The following is a 20,510-nucleotide window of genomic DNA, read 5'->3' on the forward strand; positions in this document are numbered from 1 at the left end:
CCCTTGCGTCATCACATCATCAGCACACCACCGGATACATGCTGGGGTAATGAAGAGAACGTAACGGTAATGGGGGCAGATCCGTACCTTGCGGCTACGAGGTGGAGGGAGAGGCGAATTCACCCCGTCCTCGTAATGAGAAGCGATGTTGCAGTGAAACGGCCGTGCTCTATCCCTCCCCCCCCCCTTCCTTCTTGGCCCCGAGCTCTGGGATGGAGGCTGTACGGGTCAAAAATCCCAGGGACTGGACGTAAGAGCGCATACTTGAGTGGATATAGCCTTTCCGTACCCCTCGCTCGCTTTCTCCTCGCGGACGGACGGCTCGACCAGCATTGCCGAGTGGACGACGGAGATGGTCTGTAACGTCGACGAGCCGTACCTCGCGTACGTGCATCTATGTACATATATAACGTACACGTTATGTATATATGTGTAGGTACGAGCGAATGCATGGATGCGTCATGGCTGCACGCAGCGCTCACATGTTTGGGTAGGATGTGCGCGAACGGGTGCGAGTAGATATTAACGTACATCGGCAGACAGCGTCGGCACAAAAGGTGGCCACCAAACCCAAGCACGTCGTCTCCTCCAATTTACCAATTGGGCTGGGTGCTCATGCTCGCGGCTCACAGAACGCGAAGGCCCAGGACCCGGCACTAGATAGTAGATGGGCAGATCCGGATGAGGAGGCGGAAGCTAACCGAAAGCCATGCCGGGGAGGGGCCGAACCTGGATAGATATATGATATTGAGGCTATCCCTCGGAGACGCGCGGAAATCCACGAAGCTACCATCAACGGTTGCCCCTGCTGCCCACATTTCAGGAACCGAAAAGCAAGGGAAGAAGGACGGGAAGAGGGCCGGGGAAAGGGTCTAATGGTAACCAAGTTCGTACATAGTACGCCTATCTGCCCCGTTGTGGGTGTACTATGCAGAGCCGTCGACATCATACGGCAGCCGTTTCGCGCTGCGTCACCACGGGATTGAGGCTGATTGCGAATCTTCCGGTTGGGGTTGCTTGCTGCTCGGTAGCATCGTGCAGTCTACGTGTGAGGCCCGAAGCCTCCTCAAACGAGGCTGAGACCTGCCCGATTTGCTCGCCCAACGTTCGGAATTAAATCCGGAGGGGTTGGCATGAACTCGGATACGTAAAAAGAATAAATAAATAGAAATTTAATGCCTGCGTTCGTCATCAGTGCTTCTCCAGTCTTGTCCAATTTTACCGAGCCAGATTTCGGATTTGCCTAGCCAGACCCTGTCCAGAGGGCCCGTAACTCTTTTTGGGGCCCCGTTCAAGCCCAGGCCCCTTTCCCCGTTGGGACCTCCTGGCCGGATATCGCAAGGTGCATGACCAGCAAGATGGCATGGCCGAGATATCTGTACGTGCGCACGGATGTATGTATGCGGATACTCATACAGTACCGTAGGTACATACGACATATATCCGTGACGATGCGGATGATGGCGATGAGGTATTGAGCAAGTCGTGCACTACTCGCGCCAAGCGGAGGAAGCGGGAATCAACCAGCAAACCTCACGCACCACCGTGAGCATACGTACACACAGATCAGTCCATCCACGGGCCATTTTCACATCCATATATGTCTGGTCTTGCACAGAAGACCTTCGGAAGCACGTCAGAGAAAAAGCGCATCTCCGGCACTTGCACCGGTTGGTCCACGAATGATTGTGTCCGGGCCGTGCAGCGTGGGATCGTTGGGAGGAGGAGGGAGGAGGTCTGATGGTGAGAGGAAGAGTCGAACAAGGTTAGCACGAGAGACGTTGGTGGTGGTAGTGGTGGTGGTGGTAACTGTGGCGGCAGCGGAAGAGGGTACACGGATAGGAGGATCTGTTGGGCAGCTATCCCATAAGGGAATCGACATGAGCACAGAAATAAGGGCTCGAAGGCTGAACAGGGCTTGACCAGCGCTGCCTACCACGCTCATTACTACGTTAGGTAGTATGTATGTGCGGTGCCGCCCCCCCACTACCCCCCTGCGGGCACCGACCATATAGCACTAGCTCGGACGGGTATGGGCAAAGACGTACTGCTATCGTAAGTTTCGCAAAAAAGCGGTAAGCCGTGCTGCAAATTTGCAGGCGACGACTGAAACGTCTCTGGGAATCTGGACGCCTTGGCAGGCTGGGCAGAGACGGAACAAGCTCACGTCCAACGGTACGACGTCGGAATGGACGAACCCATGGGGGCTCGCGTCTGGTTCCGCTTTGCTGACCTGCATAAGGGGAGGGAGAGGGGAGGGGGGGGGGGGGGGGGGCGCTGACTCCATGTGCAAAGAGGGAACTGCAGGATGTACTGGACCCGTGAACAGAGGCGTTCGTCCCGGAGAGGAAGATCATGCTGGGGAAATTTGGTCGCCATGCCATGCCATTCCTAGTGTGTAACTAAGCTCGATCAACCCTGATATTTAGGCCGGCGCCGTGGGGCCACCTGACTTCACGATGCCCTCCTGCTTTCCCTCTTTCTCTCTCTCCGGACTCGAACAACGTGGCAACGAAACGGTCGAGGGTGTGCGGGCGCCGCGGCCCGGATCGGCAGACGAGACGAGATCTGGGCGTTGTAGGGGAGGGATTATACGCGCGCGCGATCATGGCAACCGTCGAGTTCGGGTTTAATGACAAGAAGAAAAGGGGGGGAGACAGAGACAGAGTGACAGAGTGACAGAGACAGACACACACACAAAACAGAGAGAGAGAAAGAAAAAGAGAGAGAGCAGAGTGAGAATTGCTTGCCCGAGGGCCCCTTCGCCTCCTGAGGTTAGATGGGATCGAATATGGCAGCAGCAGTGATCGATCGCATTGGCCCATCCGAGAGACGAGGAGGGTGGAAAAATGACGTTGTCATCGGCAAACCGGTGAGAGCCACCCCCGGTTACGGGCAAGCTGGGTGGGTACGTTTGACAGGTAGGTACCTACCTAGGTAGTTGTGAGGTAGAGGGTACCCATGTACAGGTACCTGGGCGAGTTTAATGAGACCGGTAGTTGGTGCCAACGGTAAATGAGGAGCTTTCCGTTTTGGGCCGTCTGCATCTCCTCACAGCCAACCAGACGCGGCTCAGTGTTGGCGTGGAGTGACGGACTCCCGCCTGCCCACGCAGCGGCCAGGAGGTCCCGTCTCGTGTCGACCCGTCGGGTAGCATTCGCTATGAACAGGAAATTTACCGCTGGGCCGAGCAGTTCGATTGGGGGGGGAGAAAGGGGACTGGAGTGACTAGAGCCGAGCGCCGGATTTCTCACCCAATCCGTACCTACGTCCTTACGTCGAAATGCCCCCCCTAGGACCGTAGGCCGCCCGCCTACCTACCTGTTCGCGAGTCATCTCCGTTAGCTGGTTCACGTAGTCGATATTGCTCGCTAGGGCCGCCGGAGCGTTCTAGACGGAGGGGAAGCCAGCCGATTGGCGGCGAGCCTCGACGGCTCGTTGACCTCATGAGACGGCAAATTGCTACCAGGTATCCCCTGGCGCTGGTCGGACGGTGGGGTGGGAATCAAAATAGATGGACCAGGCTATATGCTCATAGGCATGTGCACGACGCCTCTCGGAGCGGCAAGCCGACGGCATCGGAACCACGTGCGATTTCCTCCTCGCCCTTCTCTCCCACCCTGCACGCGCATAGCGCTCGACGTGGCGGGGCGAAGGAAGACGATGGAAGCCGTTTAGAAAGTCCCTAGTGCCCTCCTGCTAGGTGGACGACTCTGCCTGACTCGCGCTCGGGGATTTTCTGATTCGTCCGCCAGCCAAGGAATGTAGGAATGTCTCCGGGGAATCCAGTCGTGAAACCCAGAGACGAGGATGCCCTCGCTACGGTGTTTTGTTAGCGAGACCGGCTCCGTGCCCGCGTGCTCTAAAAATAAGGTCCCGTCGGTCGCAGGGTTGGCCGCAGGCTACGACGCATGAGGACGCAGTCAGCAGATATCAGCAGACTTGGAGAGTCGAGTCGTGGATGAGGCATTTGAGATCGCGAGCTACGGACTCTCGCACCAGCCGATTCGTAGAAACTGCCCCCCAGCAAGCAACAAATCTCTGCCCGGGCGCAATACACGTACCTACCTATATAGACCCGGGAGGAAATACACGCATAAATACCTCTATTGATTGAGCCCTTCACTAACCGTGGTTGCAGTGGGGTCGGAGCGGTGCAGAAATAATCTGCCGGACCGGTGGAGAGACGGGGCCCATACGTAGGTATACAGCACCCTATTTTCGCGTCTAATACACACATCGCTACAAGTGCCTAATGCAAACCATCGCTTTTTCTTCGTTTCATTTCTTGTCTTTTTTCCTTCTTTCTCTTTTTTTTCTTGAAAAGGAAACCTCGACGAAGGCGAATCGGCGGGCAGGAACACGTTACATCACATCGTCCCCAAGAACGTGTATATATATATAACTACTAGGTACTACGTAGTATGCTGGATCGGCAAACGAGAAACACGATAAGACCAGAAAGAGGAAATGCTGCCCTATTTCTCATTCGAAACGACGCTCGTGCGCCTCCTTGTTGGTTACCAGCGGTGCGCAAGGCTCCAATCCGGAACGTGAACTCCACACGATAGCAGGCAGGCGACCCACGTCGCCGGACCCAGGGTTTCTCACAGTTACCGTCTGAATAGACCGGTAGCCAATAGGAGGGCGAGTTTGCCAAGGGGTACCTGGCTTTTGGGACGATGTCAGCTTGTCGGTGCACATCATAGTAGCAGCTCATATTGGGCTGGCGTTCCAATCTTCAGCGGGGGGGCCGTTGATCCTTACCGGTGACAATCTTACTCGATAACACTATAGCCAGGCAAACCTGGCAGTCCCCTGTCATATCGGTTTATATACTACCTGATGTAGTAGAACTCTGACCACTTACCACTTAGACAAAGTGACCGCGACCTTTGCGACGTATGTAGGTACGTGCTACGGGTAAAGCTCCCCACGGAATCCAGACTCCGGGCACCCAGCGCGTCCCAATACTGTACCTACATCGGTATAGTGCCAACTCGCGGCCTATGCTGTAGGTTTATGCGCCGGTGCCAGTGGAAAATTTCTCCCTGTGCCCGGAAATGAAGCAAATCGGGCGTGCCGTTGAGGATCTAGACCGTACGGTCCCATCTTGTTTTTTTCTTCTTCTTCTTTTCCCTTGGTTGGGTGGTACGCGCGCACTCACTGTTACGTACAAGCTCGATCCGTACGCATGCTATAGCAGGTCCGGTTCAATAGCCGTTCGATGACCGGGCGAAGGACGGTGGGCAGGGTTGTCAGTGAGAACAGAAGAGAGCGCTTTATTATATCTACCTAGGTGCCGGCTAGAGTTAGACAGAAAGACCCTGCCCAGGCGGGTGGAAACCCGAAACGGTGCAGCTTGGCCTGTTTAAGCATTTTGCAAGAGAGTCACGGCAACCCGACGGCCCTGACAGCTCCGGCTAAAGAGCAGTCGCTTGATTAGGCGAACTGAGGTTCAACCAAGGCCATGACAGGGAAACTGGGTCCGACAGACAAGGAGGCGGCTCGGAATAGAAGTGCATTACGCCCCCCTCCTAGCGGCCATGGGGTCCAAGCAAGAGTTTTTCTGCTACTATGCATTACGTAGTACGTGCAAATTCTAACTGCTCGCTTGTCTACCAGAGTGCCGGCATATCAACCGACTTATAGGTGAAGCGGCATATAATATAGGTACATCATGCTTCAACATGCAGGTACATACCTCCTATCCAAGGCTGTATATGTAGATATGTATAGGTATGTGTCCGCTCTGTATCCTTCGGTCCATAGAAGCAGTGGTGGACAGTCAGGCGTACCAAGTCCTTATGCCACAGCCGGGCATCACCTGCATCCCGCTCCACCGCGAGATTGTCTGGCCTGAAAAGACAGTCAGCTGTTGTCCGGTCCGTATCACATAGAGAGAGATATACCTAAACGAGGCAGGTGTAGCAGTTGATAGCAACGGCTCCATGGAGGCATGGAGGCATGGAGGTTAGGCACCCGGGTGGATACCTTGGGTACCTACGCCTCCTAGGCACCACGCCCATTCAGGAACTTGGGTACCTGGTATCTACCTAGGTTAGGTTAAGTAGAGGCAGGCTGCAGGAGGTAGGTAGGTACCTCCTATGTGCCTACCCTTATGTACATATGTACACGTACAGCCTGCACAGGCTGCAGATGACGCAATTGTGAGCGACTGGAACCCGGAAGGTGCCTAATGTAGCTCTCAGATGTAATTCACGTACAGGCTACATGCCTACCTCTACCTCTATGAGCCTAAGCGGAGAGTCCCGGGGTCTCTAAGTAGACGGCTGTGAGATGGTAGGCAGGTACCTCTTACAGTAAGCCGAGGTCAGTAGAAGAGGTACCTACCTAATATGCTGTCTTTCTTAAAGGACTGTATTTGATTTAGGCCTAAAAGCTCCCTCATCATTTATTTGTAGTTTTCTATTAGGGACTTATATACAATTCAATATTACGTTATTATATATAGCATATGGAAGGTAAATGACTCTGCGGATATTATAATATGTCGGTGGATATGTTAGTATGGTAGCTCGCCGCGGCACCTGGTACAGCTATATGCGTGCGTGCTGCCCATATGGCGTATTGCGGGCACCAACCCAGAGAGGGAGGGGAGATGGTGGGGTTCGTTCAAGCAAGACCCTCCTCCCTCCCCCCCCCCCCTTTTCCGCGGAGTGAAGCCCGCAGTTATGTCAGATTCTCACACCGGGTTGTTTAAATTTAGTCAGCTATACAGCCATCCGTCCAATGAGCCTCTGTGGCCTGTGTTACACGCGCTGCGAAACTCAACTATACACCTATTCAGTCACTTCTTTGCAAAGTCAGACGGCGTTGAGGCCCTCATAAATGCCGCTCGGCCCACAGAAGCCTCGAGTTCCCAACCGCAACCCCGGAGCTATCGCAGGAGTCTAGCGCCTCCATACACATACAGCAACCTGGCCTGATGTCATGTCAGGAAAAGCCTTGGCCGGCTTAGATACGCACATGAATGGCACGCCACGTACAATGGCTTCGTTGTCGTAGTCAGATCCTGTATGCATAAATAATACGACCTGTGGAACCGACGACGCGCCCCCGTGTAGATAGGCAGGTAGATAGGTAGGCACGTAGGCAAGGTAGGCAGGTAGGTAGGCAGCATGTCGAGGTGTCGTCGCATCAGGAGGCTGCTCTCTCTCTCTCTCTGTCTACTTACAACACAATAGCTGTCTACAACTTGCCTGTACGGTGCGTGTCTGCGTACGCCCGTGCATCGTGGAAACCCCGGACCCATTCATAAGACGAGGTTTTGTGGGCATTTCGCCTCGAGATACCTATGGGCAAACACAGCCGGGACTCTGGGCCTGGCTCCGGATCACCTCGCATGTTCCGCTTCGCGCATGACTGGTTTCTCATCCGTATCCAGCAGCACGCCTCTCGCCATATCGCAACCTCTTATCAGCCTTCCCTCTTTGGCGCTGTGCTGCGGGATCGCCCATATTATCTCCGATCGAACGTGGGAAACATGAAACCACACCCACGCAGCCTCTGGTTGGGATCATATTTCCAACGGGGCCTGAAGGCGCGCCAGAGCCTGTTTACGAGAGGTGCGCTGGGGGTCAGCCCGTGGCATCCGGTAGAGCCCTCTGTCGGCAATCAACGATGCGCGGCGAGAGCCGACCGGTGAAGGATAAGACTAGGAGTAGGTATGTACGTCTCCCGCGGATGTGCCGTCCGCTAGCTTCAGATGCGACTACTCATAGACTGCCTTTCTGGATACGGAGTTAGGTGGCTCTCGAGATCCATCCTATCCTTGCTGATAATCCCGTTCTGTATACTTTCTGTACATTCCATGTACGTACCTGATCCGATCCCAGCCTTGGCCTGGGGCGCCAACCTGCCTCACCTGCATACTACGTAGTACATATAAGCTTCGTATATGTACATACCTACCGACATGCATACTGAGCTACCTACCTGTGTACCTGGCTGCCGCCGGCAAGCATGGTACGTGCCTGGTAGCGAGCCACGCACGGAGCGGCAGCAGGCGTCAGAGTCTACAATAGGTACACACAGAACTTACACCCATCGTCATGGATGGCTGACCGGTTGTGCTGCAGGTAGTCAGATGAGGGTGCTCCCAGCAGCCATCGTACGAAGATGAGTGCAAATGATACCGACATGGTAGGGGGAGGACCATTTTTAGAGGGTGCCGGAGAAACAAGATCTTATCAATTGATGCCAATTGAAGTTCACCATCTGCGAGAAAGTCAAAAGTCGTTCCATGTCATGTCATTCCCATGTACATAGAAATGCCGAGGCCGCCATGACTAATTGGTTAGCACATCCAGCCAGCATTGCCGTCTATCGCATCGGTCCCACGGGTTTCCCTGTCGTGCGTTTTACGTGCACCTCCGTTCATCCTGAACAAATACACGAAATACATGAGAAGTAGAAAACTAGAGACAAAAAAGAGACAAAAAAAAAGAAAACAAGAAAACTAAGCAAAGATACGTTTCCTTATCCCGACCCACGGACTGCCTGTACGGGCTCTCTCACCTCGAGCGTATGCGCGTGCGCGTGCGCGTGTACGAATGCTGTTCCTCCTGCTCGCTAGCCAACTACGTATACGTGTAGATATGGGTTGATATTTGAGGCACATCTAGGCTACTAACAACCTCCTCCCCGTCCCGACCAGGAATCCACGCGGGACCAGGGTGGTGAACGTACCTACGCATACAGGCATATGGCAAAGCATCCGTGGGGAGCTTAAAGCACGGCATGTCCGGGCTGTACGTATACATCTGTTTAGTTGCATGGCACGCATCCAAAGACGCGTTGGTGAAACCGATGGGAACTACAGAGGATATAGATGTTTCGAGTTTGACCCGGCGCTGCTGCGAAAAGAAGAGTCCAATGCGGATCCCGTTCATGCTTCCGAGCTCAACCCTAAAATCCGAACCTGAACTCTCGCCCAAGGCGGAAGAGAGAAAATAGGTACCTACCTCCTAGGCAACCTCAGGGACATACAGGTAGCTACCTATACCCTCCCTACCTTAGGTACCCACGCAGCACACACCCATCCGCCCCCGTGTATACGATGCATATACCTACATGCCTGCCTAGCAACCTACCCCGTCCATCGTCCGTTTCGATCAGTTCTGCGGTGCAAGGCGCTTGATGTCCCATGCATATCCAGTACCTACATACCACGGATACGTGAATCCAACGTGCCCCACACCCATGTCATGACGCAGGTACGAAGTACCCACCTACCTGAGGACCCCTCCAGCCCACCCACAGGTAGGTTAGGTTAGGTTAGGTACCGCGCCCCATGAAAGCAGTACCTACCTTAGGTACCTACCTCCTGCCTGGGTACTGAGGTACATAGACCAGCACCCGGAGAGGTAGGTAGGCAGGAGTAGGCAGGAGATAGGCAGAAGACAGGCAGGAGACAGGCAAAGGAGGCAGGCAGCAGGAGGCAGATGCCGTAAACCGGGCCGCTGGAGGTTCCAACTACCTACCTACCTACCTGCCTGCACAGAGAGGTGGGTAAGGTAGGTACCTATCGTATGTATAGATGTACATGCTCCTCGGGTCAAGGTTGGTACCAGACATGGGCAGCGCCTGCTGGTGTAGGTCCGCTTGGTTGGGACTCGAGGCCCGGAGTCGGGTCAGTTACGTACCATACCGACATGCCCAGCCACGACCAGTATATTAAGGTTAAGGCGTGTAGGTGACATCTGGATTAGAAGAATCATCCCAGCCCATGCACAACACATTATTGAACCTCTCTTCTCTCTTTTAAGACCACCGTTGCCCTGGTCGTAGGAGGAAAAAAAAAAAACCTCGAACGACAATGCTAGTTCCACTTCGCCTCCTGTCATGTCAATCACCTCATCCAAGGACCAAGGTCAAGTTCCGTCTTCCGTCTCCTCGCTTCAGCAACTCCCCATGCAGACGTAGCATGGGCCAACTTCGGACGGAAGCAGCACTGAAGACCACCGCAATAGTCCAGGGCAGGGACGGCCGTCGATGGGATTCTTACAAATGTGTGTGAGCCTCTCTCCGACGACAGCCCGTCGAACGAATAGTTACACATCACATTTTTCATCACCCAACGCCTGTTGTGTCTGTTTTCACTTGTTCCTGGCAGGCACTCCTGTCACAAATATCGGCTCCCGTCTCGCCTCGTCCAGACCTTGTCCGGCAGCAGACGCTCACCACATACACACAAACACTCCTCCGGCTTGTAATTCTGCCTCCCGTGTCGAAGCCCACATTTGGCAAACAGGCCTGGAGACAAACCCCCATCTCCAGACACGTTGGTCCTTGACCTTGCCCAAGGAGCTCTCCGAGCCCATATAAGCCTCGTCTCCTCACCACACCTCCTGCACCCACCTACTTGCTGTCCCTTCCTCTATCATCATACTCAGAGAAACAGATCAGCAACCTTGCCACAGTCGTAGCCAGCAACCGCTCTCAACACCTCCTCTCACCTAGTACTTCTCCTCTCTGATACGCCCTCCTCCCCAGAGATTCCCCGTGAGTATTTGGTGGCTCAACCCTATACCCGGTTGGCCAATGGCACCTATAGCTAATTCGGGTTCCTAGGACAAGCCCGGGCACACCGTCATTCACGTCGCTGTTTCCCATCACTTCCCGCCCTCCCCCCTGGCATTTTCGGAAACTCGAGGTCCTAAGAGCCGTCTAGAGAACGTCGTTGACCGCACGATTTCAACATGGCCGTGGGAACGAACTGCGCGCACTCTTTCAAGATGCTAAAGTCCGACAACACGCTGATCCAATGGACCTGCAACTTGTGTCACTCGGGTCCGCACTGGTGGATTTTCGAGTGTACATACTGCAAGATCCACACGTGTCGAGCTTGCGTCCACAACGTCTAGCCATCGAGGACCCAGGCAGGGTTGTGATGTTGCCATCAGGCCTCTGGTTGAAGTAGGTTAGTACCTCGTGTATCTATCACGTCTCATATGCCACCATCTAGATTGGTGCCCAGATATGACTGGAGACGAGCGGAGGACTAATGATGCAACCAATTTAGGACCGAGACCACGCAGGTCTTACACCCGGAAATCAAACTTGAACCGTACAATTAGGCAGGCATCTTTTCATTACGGCGTTACAGGCTGGGGGGGGTTTCTTGGTGCTGGGAGAGGAAAACAGGAGGGAAAAGTTCGGACCACGCCCCCTCCCTTCAAAAACAATGAAAAAAAAGGGAAAAGAAAAAACAGCTTCTGGAAAGTCCAAACTTCTCACTTCGACATCTGAAAGTTGATGCGCGGGGGTGTCCCTTGTCAGCAGCACTCGATCCTGCAGCAACGAAGGCCAGTAAGCGATCCCATTGGCCTTGACCGTTGTCCTCATGGACGTGGGCCAAATTCCCCCCTGGTTCCCCTCAGCCACCCGAGCCACAGCGCATCCTGGTCCAATCTTTTTAAGATCCCGATTGAGATTCCTCACATTCTGACCAAGTGCTGTTACACTGATGTTACAGGCTCTCTCCGTGGTACTTACGTTGAATGGCCCTGCTCGGCAGCACAGCATGTACGATTATGATTTCTTTCATGTGCCTCCGACAGACGGCATGTTTGCGGAGAGGCTTCCCGGTACCTCCTATTGGAACTTTCTTTTTGGGCCACAGCCCACAGTTTCTGTCGTCGTTTACGGTGTTTTCGGGGTATGCGAGGACCGCATTGTCGAATGGGGCTCGGCGCCTTCGCGTGGTGGAAATATCTGGCTGGTGGACCAAACAGCAAGGGCGAATGGAAAAAGGGGGGAGGTGGAGGGGGGAATCGGCAAGGTGTACGATGGATTAAGGCATTGGTCTCTTTCGTGTGTTTTACGACGGATCTAAAATCTCATTCCTATCTTTTCTTTTCTCTTGTGGAGTCTTGGTACGGCCCCATCGGCTTCGAAGACGGCCTTCCCCCCAACGACAACATGTTGCGAAACCAAACCACTATCGTCTTGTTTCTTGCTCTCAGTCCCTTCGACTCACGGCTCCTCTTTTCTCCCCCTCTTTCATTCCACACGGTGCCGAAAAAAAGGGGGGGATAAAAATACATGGCTGACAGGCGAAGCCTGGTACGCAAGTACAACAAACAATCCACAACTGCGTTCTGTTATGCTCGCTGTCCCCGGATCAGAGCCTTGGTCCCCCTCTAGAGACTATAGTCTTCGTAGAATGTCTGCCCAAGATGCCACGTTGCAGTGGCCCTTCGATTGAATTGCATGTTTGGCCTGAAGCTTGGGGCTGGCAGTTGAAGGCAGGTGAGGTCGAAGTTGAGGCGGCCCAACGAAGCAGTCGAGGTTAGGCAGGGCTATCTACAAACGCCGTGCAACGTGGAGACACGCGTTTTCGCACACGCGGCGGTCTGCAAGGTCCCGTCGGCTTCTGGAACGTTTGGAACAGCCATTGGGCTGCCGTGGAAGACCGCGTCGACATGTCGTTTGCGCGCGGCAGCCGGCGTTGGGGAGACAGGACCTCGACGGGGAAATATCCTCCCTTCCTCCCCCCAATCCATCGTCGCCGGGACACATGTGTGCATGGCAGGGCCGGCGTGGCGTCTTGGCCTCGTCATGCCGGCCGCTCGCTAAACGGAACGACGCACGTACAACGTGCGACAAAACCTCGCCTTGCGAGAAACCCGAGAATCCCAATAGCCGTCCCTCCCGAGACAGTTTGGCCCCGGCCGGATGTAACTCAATCGCGGTCCGGATCAGTCCCACGCCGCCAGACATGACAGCTGGCACTTGATGCCGCTGGCTCCACCCAGCATCCGTCCTCTCTGCCTGCTCCTCGTTCAGCCCGCGCGTGCACAGCTGCCGTCCCCGGCCCACCTCACCCAGCTTCCGTACGAGAGACAGAGAGAGGACGGGACGGTTTGTCTACTTCGGCCAGGCCCACGTGTCTCGCTCGCTGATACGCCTCGTCACCGTGACCTCGTCCCCCACCGCGATTTCCAACCCCACGCCCTCCCCGTCTTTCCTCGCCTCCCCCCCATCGTGGCCCCCCGTTGGCCCCAACCCAGCCTCGCCCGCCGGGGACGGCGGCAGCAGGAATGCGTATCGCCCGAAGATGGGCGACCACCTGTTGCCCTTGTCCACGCGGCGGTCTTTCATCAGCTTCTTCAGCACGGTCCCCATCTCGCCCTCGGCCGGCCGCCCCGTCTCGTAGTCGATGTTGATCGAGACGCACCGCGCGCAGTTAGCCGTCAACGCGAGGCGGTGCCTGCCGCCTACCAGCAGCTCGGCCCAGAAGTCCTCGTCCCAGGCTGCGGGCGCGTCGCGATCGGCGCCTTCGGGATCTCCCGCCCCGCCCACGACGATGTTGGGTCGGAACTTGATCATGTCCACGGCCTCGCCCTCGGGCAGCCGCGCGCTGACATCGCGCAACGATGCCCTCGACGTCACCAGGTACGGCGCCGCCTCGTTGAAGGTTAGCCCGCCCGTCCCGCCGTCCCTTCTCCCGTTCCCTTCCTCTCCCTCTCCAGTTTCCTGCTTCTCCTCGCCCCAGGGCGACCCGTAGGATGATAGCCAGCCGCCGATCAGCGAGAGCCAGGACGCACTCTGCTCTGCCACCGCTGCCGCTTGGTGTCGCTGCGACCTGGGCGCGTGGGCTAGCACCGGGCGCCGGTTGTCTCCGATATATACGAGCACGACGGGGCGCCCTAGACGCGAGGAGAACCAAGCGTCATAGGGGTCTCCCATGCGGTACGTGGTCGCGGGGCTGCCGAACAAGGTAATGTCGATCCTTTCACAGCCGTCTGTGACGGGGGAGAGGGGCACGCACAGGACGTCCTCTTGCCGATCGCGACCGCTACTGTCGCCGCGGGGCGCGCGGTGGGTGACGACGATGACGCCGCCATCCTCGTCGACGGTCTGGTAGAACAGCGCGCCTTCCGGGAAGTGGGGCGTCTGGACATTGCGGTAGCGCAGAACGGGGCTGCCGCCAGCCGCCGCCGGGTCCTGATCGACTTTGAGGAGCATGAAGCGCCGGTCGTGGCGCAGCCCCTCGCAGCAGAGCTGCGCGCTGCGCACCGATAGCGGCCGCAGGGCCTTGATCGGACAGATATAGAGCTGTTTCCCCCCGGAGTGTCCAAGATGAGGCGGTTCCGGGTCAGTGTTAGGTCGAGGGAGGGGGGGGATAACAGGTCTCTAAGAGGGTAATGGGTGACAAATATGATGGAAGGGGCAATGAGAGCCAAAAGGAAAGAAATCGAAAAGGAAAACAGGCGGAAGAAGAGGAGCGATAAAAACAGTGACTGGTCAGGATCCGTAGCTTACCTCTGTGATTTCCATCTCTTTATTTTTCTTCAATGCGACTTTTTTCGTCTATTACCCCGGCTGGAGGGGGTTGTTGGGGGGGTCGCCGGCGGTAGTTAAAATCGCTGCGTCGTAGCTCTTCTCTGCGTTTGATTTTGATAGGCAAGTTGGGCACGTAGGTAGGTGAACGGCCGTACTTATAGGATATACACATGCTCGGATTGTGTGCCTGTTGTCGACGAATACCACCATACATGTCCGATGTCGTCCATTTACAGGCAGCCAGGTACGGGGGATTCCGAGTAGGGGGCACCAAGTAGTAGTAAGTCGGTCTGGTTTATCCGACCCCAACCGCCGCCCTCTACACCCCCCCCCAAACGACGCACGCCGAGCCGGCCAGATAGGGTGTTGAAATAGAACACAGCCCACGATAGGGCGTCTATTTACCGGCATGCGCGGGGGGCGGAGCCTCGCGAGGATTTACGTACTTACTATTATGCCCAGCCGCGAGCCAATCTACGATAAGCCTTCCTCCGCCCCTCGCCCCTTTCTCCCCGGGGGAGATAATAACGTTATCATTGGGCGAGTCGCGACGGACAGGGACACTTACTACACGTGTGCACTCGTGCGCGTTACGTTGTGCGGCCCCAGCAGAGCCGACTCGGAGCTGGTGTGGGGAGGGAGGGGAGAGGAGGGGGGAGTCGGCACCGTCGAAGAGGGTCCCCCCCCCCCCCCCGCCCCCCTGGAAATGCCGAGATCCCGTCCGTCCCCCAGCCAACCAGCGGCGATCTGCGCCTCCGAATCAGGGAAGCCTCTTCCGCGACGTGCCAGATCGTATAGTAAGTGATTTCGCCTACGAGGACGGGAGGAGGCCAGGAGCCGGGGACCAAGTCTGGCGCATCGGCTTCGGGACGAACCTGTCGCTTCCACACCGAGGTTTCCTGCCCGGGCGAGAGAAGTCTACAGCCGTTGTCTGTGGACTAGCAGGTAATCAAGAGGTGGGTGAGGATGGAAGATATTGGGTGTGCCGAGAAGGACGGGGCCAGATTTGTGTTGCTGCCGCCGCCGCCGCCGCTGCTGCTGCTGTTATTCTGATTGCTAGTTGATTTATTTCCACCGTAGCTTGCGGGTCACCCAACAGTCCTCTCGCGCTGTCACATTACGCAGGAATATGTCTGACCTAGTCTAATATAACAGCATACCTATTGCAGGCAGGGGATCCCGACTTCTAAGGTGGGGGGTAGTTACGGAGGGGTTGTATTCGAAGTACTACCTCATATGCCCCCCAACTTGCCAGGAAGAGCGTGTCTTATAGATTTAACTAGAAAATAGATTTTTGGTGCGGATATTATGAATATTAGGGGATACCGCGCGGCAATTCTCTGTAGACAAGAGGGCTAGGTATTTCAAGATCTCCGACGTATTATCATGTTGTATCAAGCTATAACACCGTGCCCCATCAACTAGGCGAGTTATTTCTGTCGCGGCCTTCCGTTTTCTTTTAGCTAACCTCCAGCCTGAGTGCATCGTATTGCACGTAGACTGCGCTAGGTAACACGGCACTTTCGTAGTTGGTCGCATTGAACGGTAAGCTTAGGACGATACTATTCTCGCCGATTCGGAGCAAGGACGCGTCGAAGACAAATTTATGTGCGACGTTATAGCAGATTACCGCAGAACGAACCGCGCAAGAGCTGCTATGGTGCCATCTGAGTGGGTGTTAGTTACTCTCAAGAAGGAAAGCCGATGCTCGAGCTGATGCTTACGGGATGATCCAAGACTCAAGATCCTTCCCATTGACGTTAACCGTATAGGGCAGGTTGGCATAAGGCTCCGAGGCGTTAAAGACATCCGTGTTTCCCGCAGCAGTTTTTGCTCCGGCTAACTGAACGGTGAATGTGGCGCTCGTCCTTCGATAAAATTGCGCCCCTTTCAAATCGAAGACGATAGTCCAGTTGTTGACGTTGCCATTTCCGTAGTATGGTTCGGGGCGGAGGTGGTTGGCATAGCCTCCGAATACGCTCCAGTGGACATAATTCAGGTCTTTGCCCACATCGCTCTGGCCGACCTTGAAGATGACGCCATCTGGGAAATCAGTTGGGAAATCGTATACCCCCCAGTATATCCTGTACTGTTCGGGATGAAGCGGCCGAGTCAAGTCGACCTCGTAGCCGTGCCGGTATTCGCCACTGCTCTTATCAGGCGTGCCTATGCGGAAAATCTCGTCTCCCTGGCTTTCCTCCTCCCATCTAGCCCTTACTGCCATACTCTTCCCGGGACGCACTGTTATGCCGTCTTGAATATATTGACCGAATATACCGTCCGCGTAGATGGTGAGCCGATAGGTATCTGCCTTCACTCGTGGTATACTAGCGTAGCCTCTCCTATCAACCTCGGCCCAGTACTGATAAGCTTTCGTGTCGAAGACGTTGTCCTGGAAATCGACTCCGTCTTGCGATAACACAGCAATCGGGTTCCTGGCGTTCTTGGGCAGATCGACATGTAACTTCAAGCTGCCCCGCGCGCTGCTTGGAACATAATTAGGTACGTGTTGTGCGATAGAATCGTAAAATTCTACGTTCCATTCGGGATCCGCAAACTGCGCGGCGTCCTCCCGGGCCACCTGCAGGTCAGTTCCGGCCGGGAAACGGTTAAAGTAATAGTATTGCTAATTGAGTCAGCGGAAACAACAAAAGTAGACGAACTTGTTGAGCTTACCGGGCCAAACGTGCGGTCGAACCCGTTTGTTATATTCGGCTTTCGAATGGTCAGCGGGTCTTGTAACTCTATGAATTCCTGAGCTGACTTGCCGTTTGGTCTCCGTGGTGGTTCGATACTGGTGCCTGTGTTAACCTCGTAGCGAAGCCAAAGCCCGTAAAGAACCGGTAGATACTAACCCATATAGTCGTAGACGATTCCATCAACCACCAGATCGGAGTGTAACGGACCACCGAAGTAGGTTTCTATCGTGTTCATGACCAGCCACTTGGAGAGGCAAACGTTAGATATGATACCCGAGGGGGGAGGTTTCACGATATAACCTACAGCTCCAAATGCTGAGCCATCTCGTGTTCGGGAACCGTCGGCGTACCTGACGCGATATGTTAGTTTTAACTCGAGGGGTCCTTTTCTAGCACACAACTTACATCCCGTGGGCGTCGTGGTTCCGCCATGTGTCCTGAAATGTGTACTTGGTGAAGTAATCAGCCTCCTGCTGGACATATGGATCGTCGGGCGTATTTCCCATGTACCACGTTGCATCTTCAAAAACCCGACGTCAGTAATTTCTCCGAGGAGGAAGCTGTCATATGCTAGAACGGAGATGTGGCATGAACGTCTCCGCTCATAAACGAGGAATACCGAATTATTCGGTATACGTTATAAGAATCGCTTACCTTGTACGACGACTTGGTTTTTCTTGGCTTCCGCGCCGGGTAAGGGGGCATATTGTATTCCGTTGGTCGCGAGATGGGTCCATATATCCGAATTCGGGCGGAAGAGCGTCCGGAACTCTTGCAGGTTCCTCAAGAATGGAGTGGTTTCGTTGTAATATGCAATACGGGAAAAGACATGCAAGCCGGTCTCACCGTCTCTGATGAACCAATATTGTTCAAGAATCTGGCCGGTGGGCGTGTACGTATCCGACATCTTGATGCCGCCGTAGCCAGTTCCCGACGCATCTGTTCCCGAATATAGCTCATAGGTTGGCTGCGTTTTCCCGGGAGTCCAAAAGCCGCTTGGGATGCTTTCGTTCGTCTCTTCTTAGTAGGTCAAGTTACGTTACTTGTGCGGATTTCATAACGTGACTTACCAATAACAATCCAGATAAAATTGGCCGGCCGGTCCCGAGGGCGTGCCTAGAAGGTCTTGGCCGTCCAGCTCCACGCTGTCCATGGTACCCGAGGCCTTGTTGACACGTGTGTGGAGCCGGTCATTGCGGATGACGAGGTGTGTGTCGTTTTGGGTGGCAATTACTTTTGCATATACGGACCTGGATAGAGACAGGAAGATGAGACACGAACGAGAGATGGACCCGAACTGCATCTTGACTCAACTCGCGAAACTCGATGTGCTGCACGAGGACATACTACTAGTCTAGATACCATTCGCGAATGGGCTTCACTACTATGGCAGCGTGTTTATACTGTCGACCTTCGGAAGTGTCTTGAAGCGAGCTCACCGAATGGCGGCCGACTACCGGAGGGGTATTGCTTTTGGAGAAATTTCCGTCCCAACTCTAGGCAATTCTTCCGCCCACTAGATTAGGGGTGGGGATGCGGATGCGGGGAAATCTGCGGGGGGAGGTAATGTATTGACGGTGGAGGCTCGATCTACGACACGTAGGTGCGGAGAAACCGGGACAGTACGATGGGAGAGGCATCGAGGGTGGATTCGGCGCTCGGTAGAGATCCGAGCGAACAGGAGCAACGAAGAGTGTGGATGGCGACGGCAACGTCGATATCCTCGGGGTCATCCATAGCCAGCCAGTCCCAGCCGGGCCTGAAGGAGATCCCGTCTCGATGGAAGGCCTCTCTTCGCGAGCTCGTGAGCTACCGTACCTTTAACAAGAGGGCATGACAGCACGTCGATTTTCAGCTAGCCAGGCTCGCGCAGGAAAGGAGCAGATCAGTATGTCGGTCACTGGTGTGGTTGACGCTGCAACTGAGACAAGGAACAGGCGATCCGCGAGCAAGCCCATCTCGTCCTGCCGGCAACCTTGCTTGCTCCCCGTGACTCGGATGACACCGGGCACACAGGCGTAGACTACCTATAGGTGGTTTCTCGTATAGGTTGCGATCGCATGGGTTCCCCATCGTTCCCCGTCACCCTCGCATATTCCCAGTCAGCTGGATCAAGGCAGCAATTGTTCAGTCGGCTAACCACTATTAATCGGCGACCACCGGCTTGCCCGTCGGCCTAGTGAAGAGGGGGGGACGGCCAGAAATAGAAGGTATAACAAGATTGTCTCGGAAGACAAGGCTAAACCAGCTTGTGACGTTGAATTTGTCATAGTATCGATTGCCGCAGGACACAGACCGGTCATGTCTCCATCACCGTCGTTACTGTCATACCCAGAGAATGCAGGTGTGAAGAGTAGGTGAGATGACTAAGACGGGGTGGCGGTCGTATTGGGGGAAGAATGCTGGTAGTTAGAAGGTCAAGCGTTGAAGGAAGGCGGCGATTTGCGAGGCCGGCTTGTCTCTATTAGCAACCGCAACCAAGCCAGTTACGATCGCCTGGATCTGCCCAACTTGCCTGGAAGAAGGTCGGGACGGGCGGATCGGGTGTTGTGGAGCGGGAAGTAACAGCAAACCAGGAAGGGAGGGTTGAACTTTCCACCGTGAAGTTCTGTATGCTCAGGTACGTACCCGTACCTACCTTACACACTTCTTACCTAGGTTAGGCTAGGTTAGGAGGTTAGGTACCTAACCTGTAGAGGTACCCACCTCCTAATGTACACGGACACATAAGGCACGTGCATGGGAGGCTACCTGTAGGTACCTAGGTACCTCGTGATGACTCCCACATTACATCAGATTCAGTACCGCACATATGTGCCTACTCTTACGTGTATATGCACACCACACGTGCGTGTGCGCGTGTGTCTGGAGATGTGGATACGCAGCTTATATAATAAATGCCCGTAGGTGCCAAGAAGGGACCTGCTTCGCAGGTACCTCTAGTTCGCTGCTACGGCGATGTCGTGGGAGATTAGGCCAGGTACTTCCTACAGTTTCAGCTAGGTAAGGTACCTGCTCGCTAGCTGAGCCCTGGATCACTGCGGAGTATGTACCTAAAACGCTAGCCATCGACTGAGTACACCCACCTAGGTTTAGGTACACTAGTAGATTGTCGTCCCTTGGCATTCCGTCCTAATCCGGCCTGAATCTTGGCCGCTTTAGGCAAGGTTCAGGGGGAAGTATGTACATACTACCTACTACGTGTATAGTAGGGTAGGTACCTACCTACCTAGGTAGGTAGGTATGTGCCTAACTCACTTGAACGATCAATGTTTCTCTACTGATAAGAGGCGCACCTAAGCCATGCATAATCCCCGGTGCCTTAAATGTCAAAGGCAAGGTGCCTTAATAATCGCTAGCCTGCCAGTTTCATCTAACGCTGGCAAGACGTAGCACCACTAATACGATGCTCAAAATACTCAACGACAGCCAATAAATTCGTTTACCATACCCTTGTCACTCGCAGAGGAAACCGAGAGAGAAGTCGTGGAAGAAAAA

The 20,510-nt window shown here is 54.7% G+C and overlaps 3 protein-coding genes across 3 annotated transcripts; 1 reads left to right on the forward strand and 2 right to left on the reverse strand.

Annotated features, from left to right (window-relative positions):
• Positions 1-10,622: 10,622 nt before the first annotated feature.
• On the forward strand, positions 10,623-10,931 carry GGS23DRAFT_31362 (uncharacterized protein). Its single transcript, XM_051512811.1, has one exon. It carries the CDS (start codon positions 10,725-10,727, stop codon positions 10,887-10,889), a length of 165 nt encoding a protein of 54 aa, XP_051377159.1. The 5' UTR covers positions 10,623-10,724; the 3' UTR covers positions 10,890-10,931.
• A 1,890-nt stretch (positions 10,932-12,821) lies between these two features.
• On the reverse strand, positions 12,822-14,425 carry GGS23DRAFT_31394 (MOSC domain-containing protein). Its single transcript, XM_051512815.1, has 2 exons — positions 14,293-14,425; positions 12,822-14,085 (listed from the first exon to the last, which is right to left on the reverse strand). Exons 1-2 carry the CDS (start codon positions 14,305-14,307, stop codon positions 12,895-12,897), a joined length of 1,206 nt encoding a protein of 401 aa, XP_051377160.1. The 5' UTR covers positions 14,308-14,425; the 3' UTR covers positions 12,822-12,894.
• Positions 14,426-15,343: 918 nt separating this feature from the next.
• Positions 15,344-18,411, reverse strand: GGS23DRAFT_31411 (polysaccharide lyase family 4 protein). The gene is made up of 9 exons (XM_051512818.1): positions 18,083-18,411; positions 17,667-18,016; positions 17,418-17,532; positions 17,317-17,362; positions 17,169-17,256; positions 17,082-17,107; positions 16,990-17,028; positions 16,038-16,939; positions 15,344-15,980 (listed from the first exon to the last, which is right to left on the reverse strand). Exons 1-9 carry the CDS (start codon positions 18,313-18,315, stop codon positions 15,773-15,775), a joined length of 2,007 nt encoding a protein of 668 aa, XP_051377161.1. The 5' UTR covers positions 18,316-18,411; the 3' UTR covers positions 15,344-15,772.
• Positions 18,412-20,510: the final 2,099 nt, after the last annotated feature.

Source organism: Durotheca rogersii (assembly GCF_024521655.1).
Source record: "Durotheca rogersii strain YMJ 92031201 chromosome Unknown GGS23scaffold_1, whole genome shotgun sequence".
NCBI lineage: Eukaryota > Fungi > Ascomycota > Sordariomycetes > Xylariales > Xylariaceae > Durotheca > Durotheca rogersii.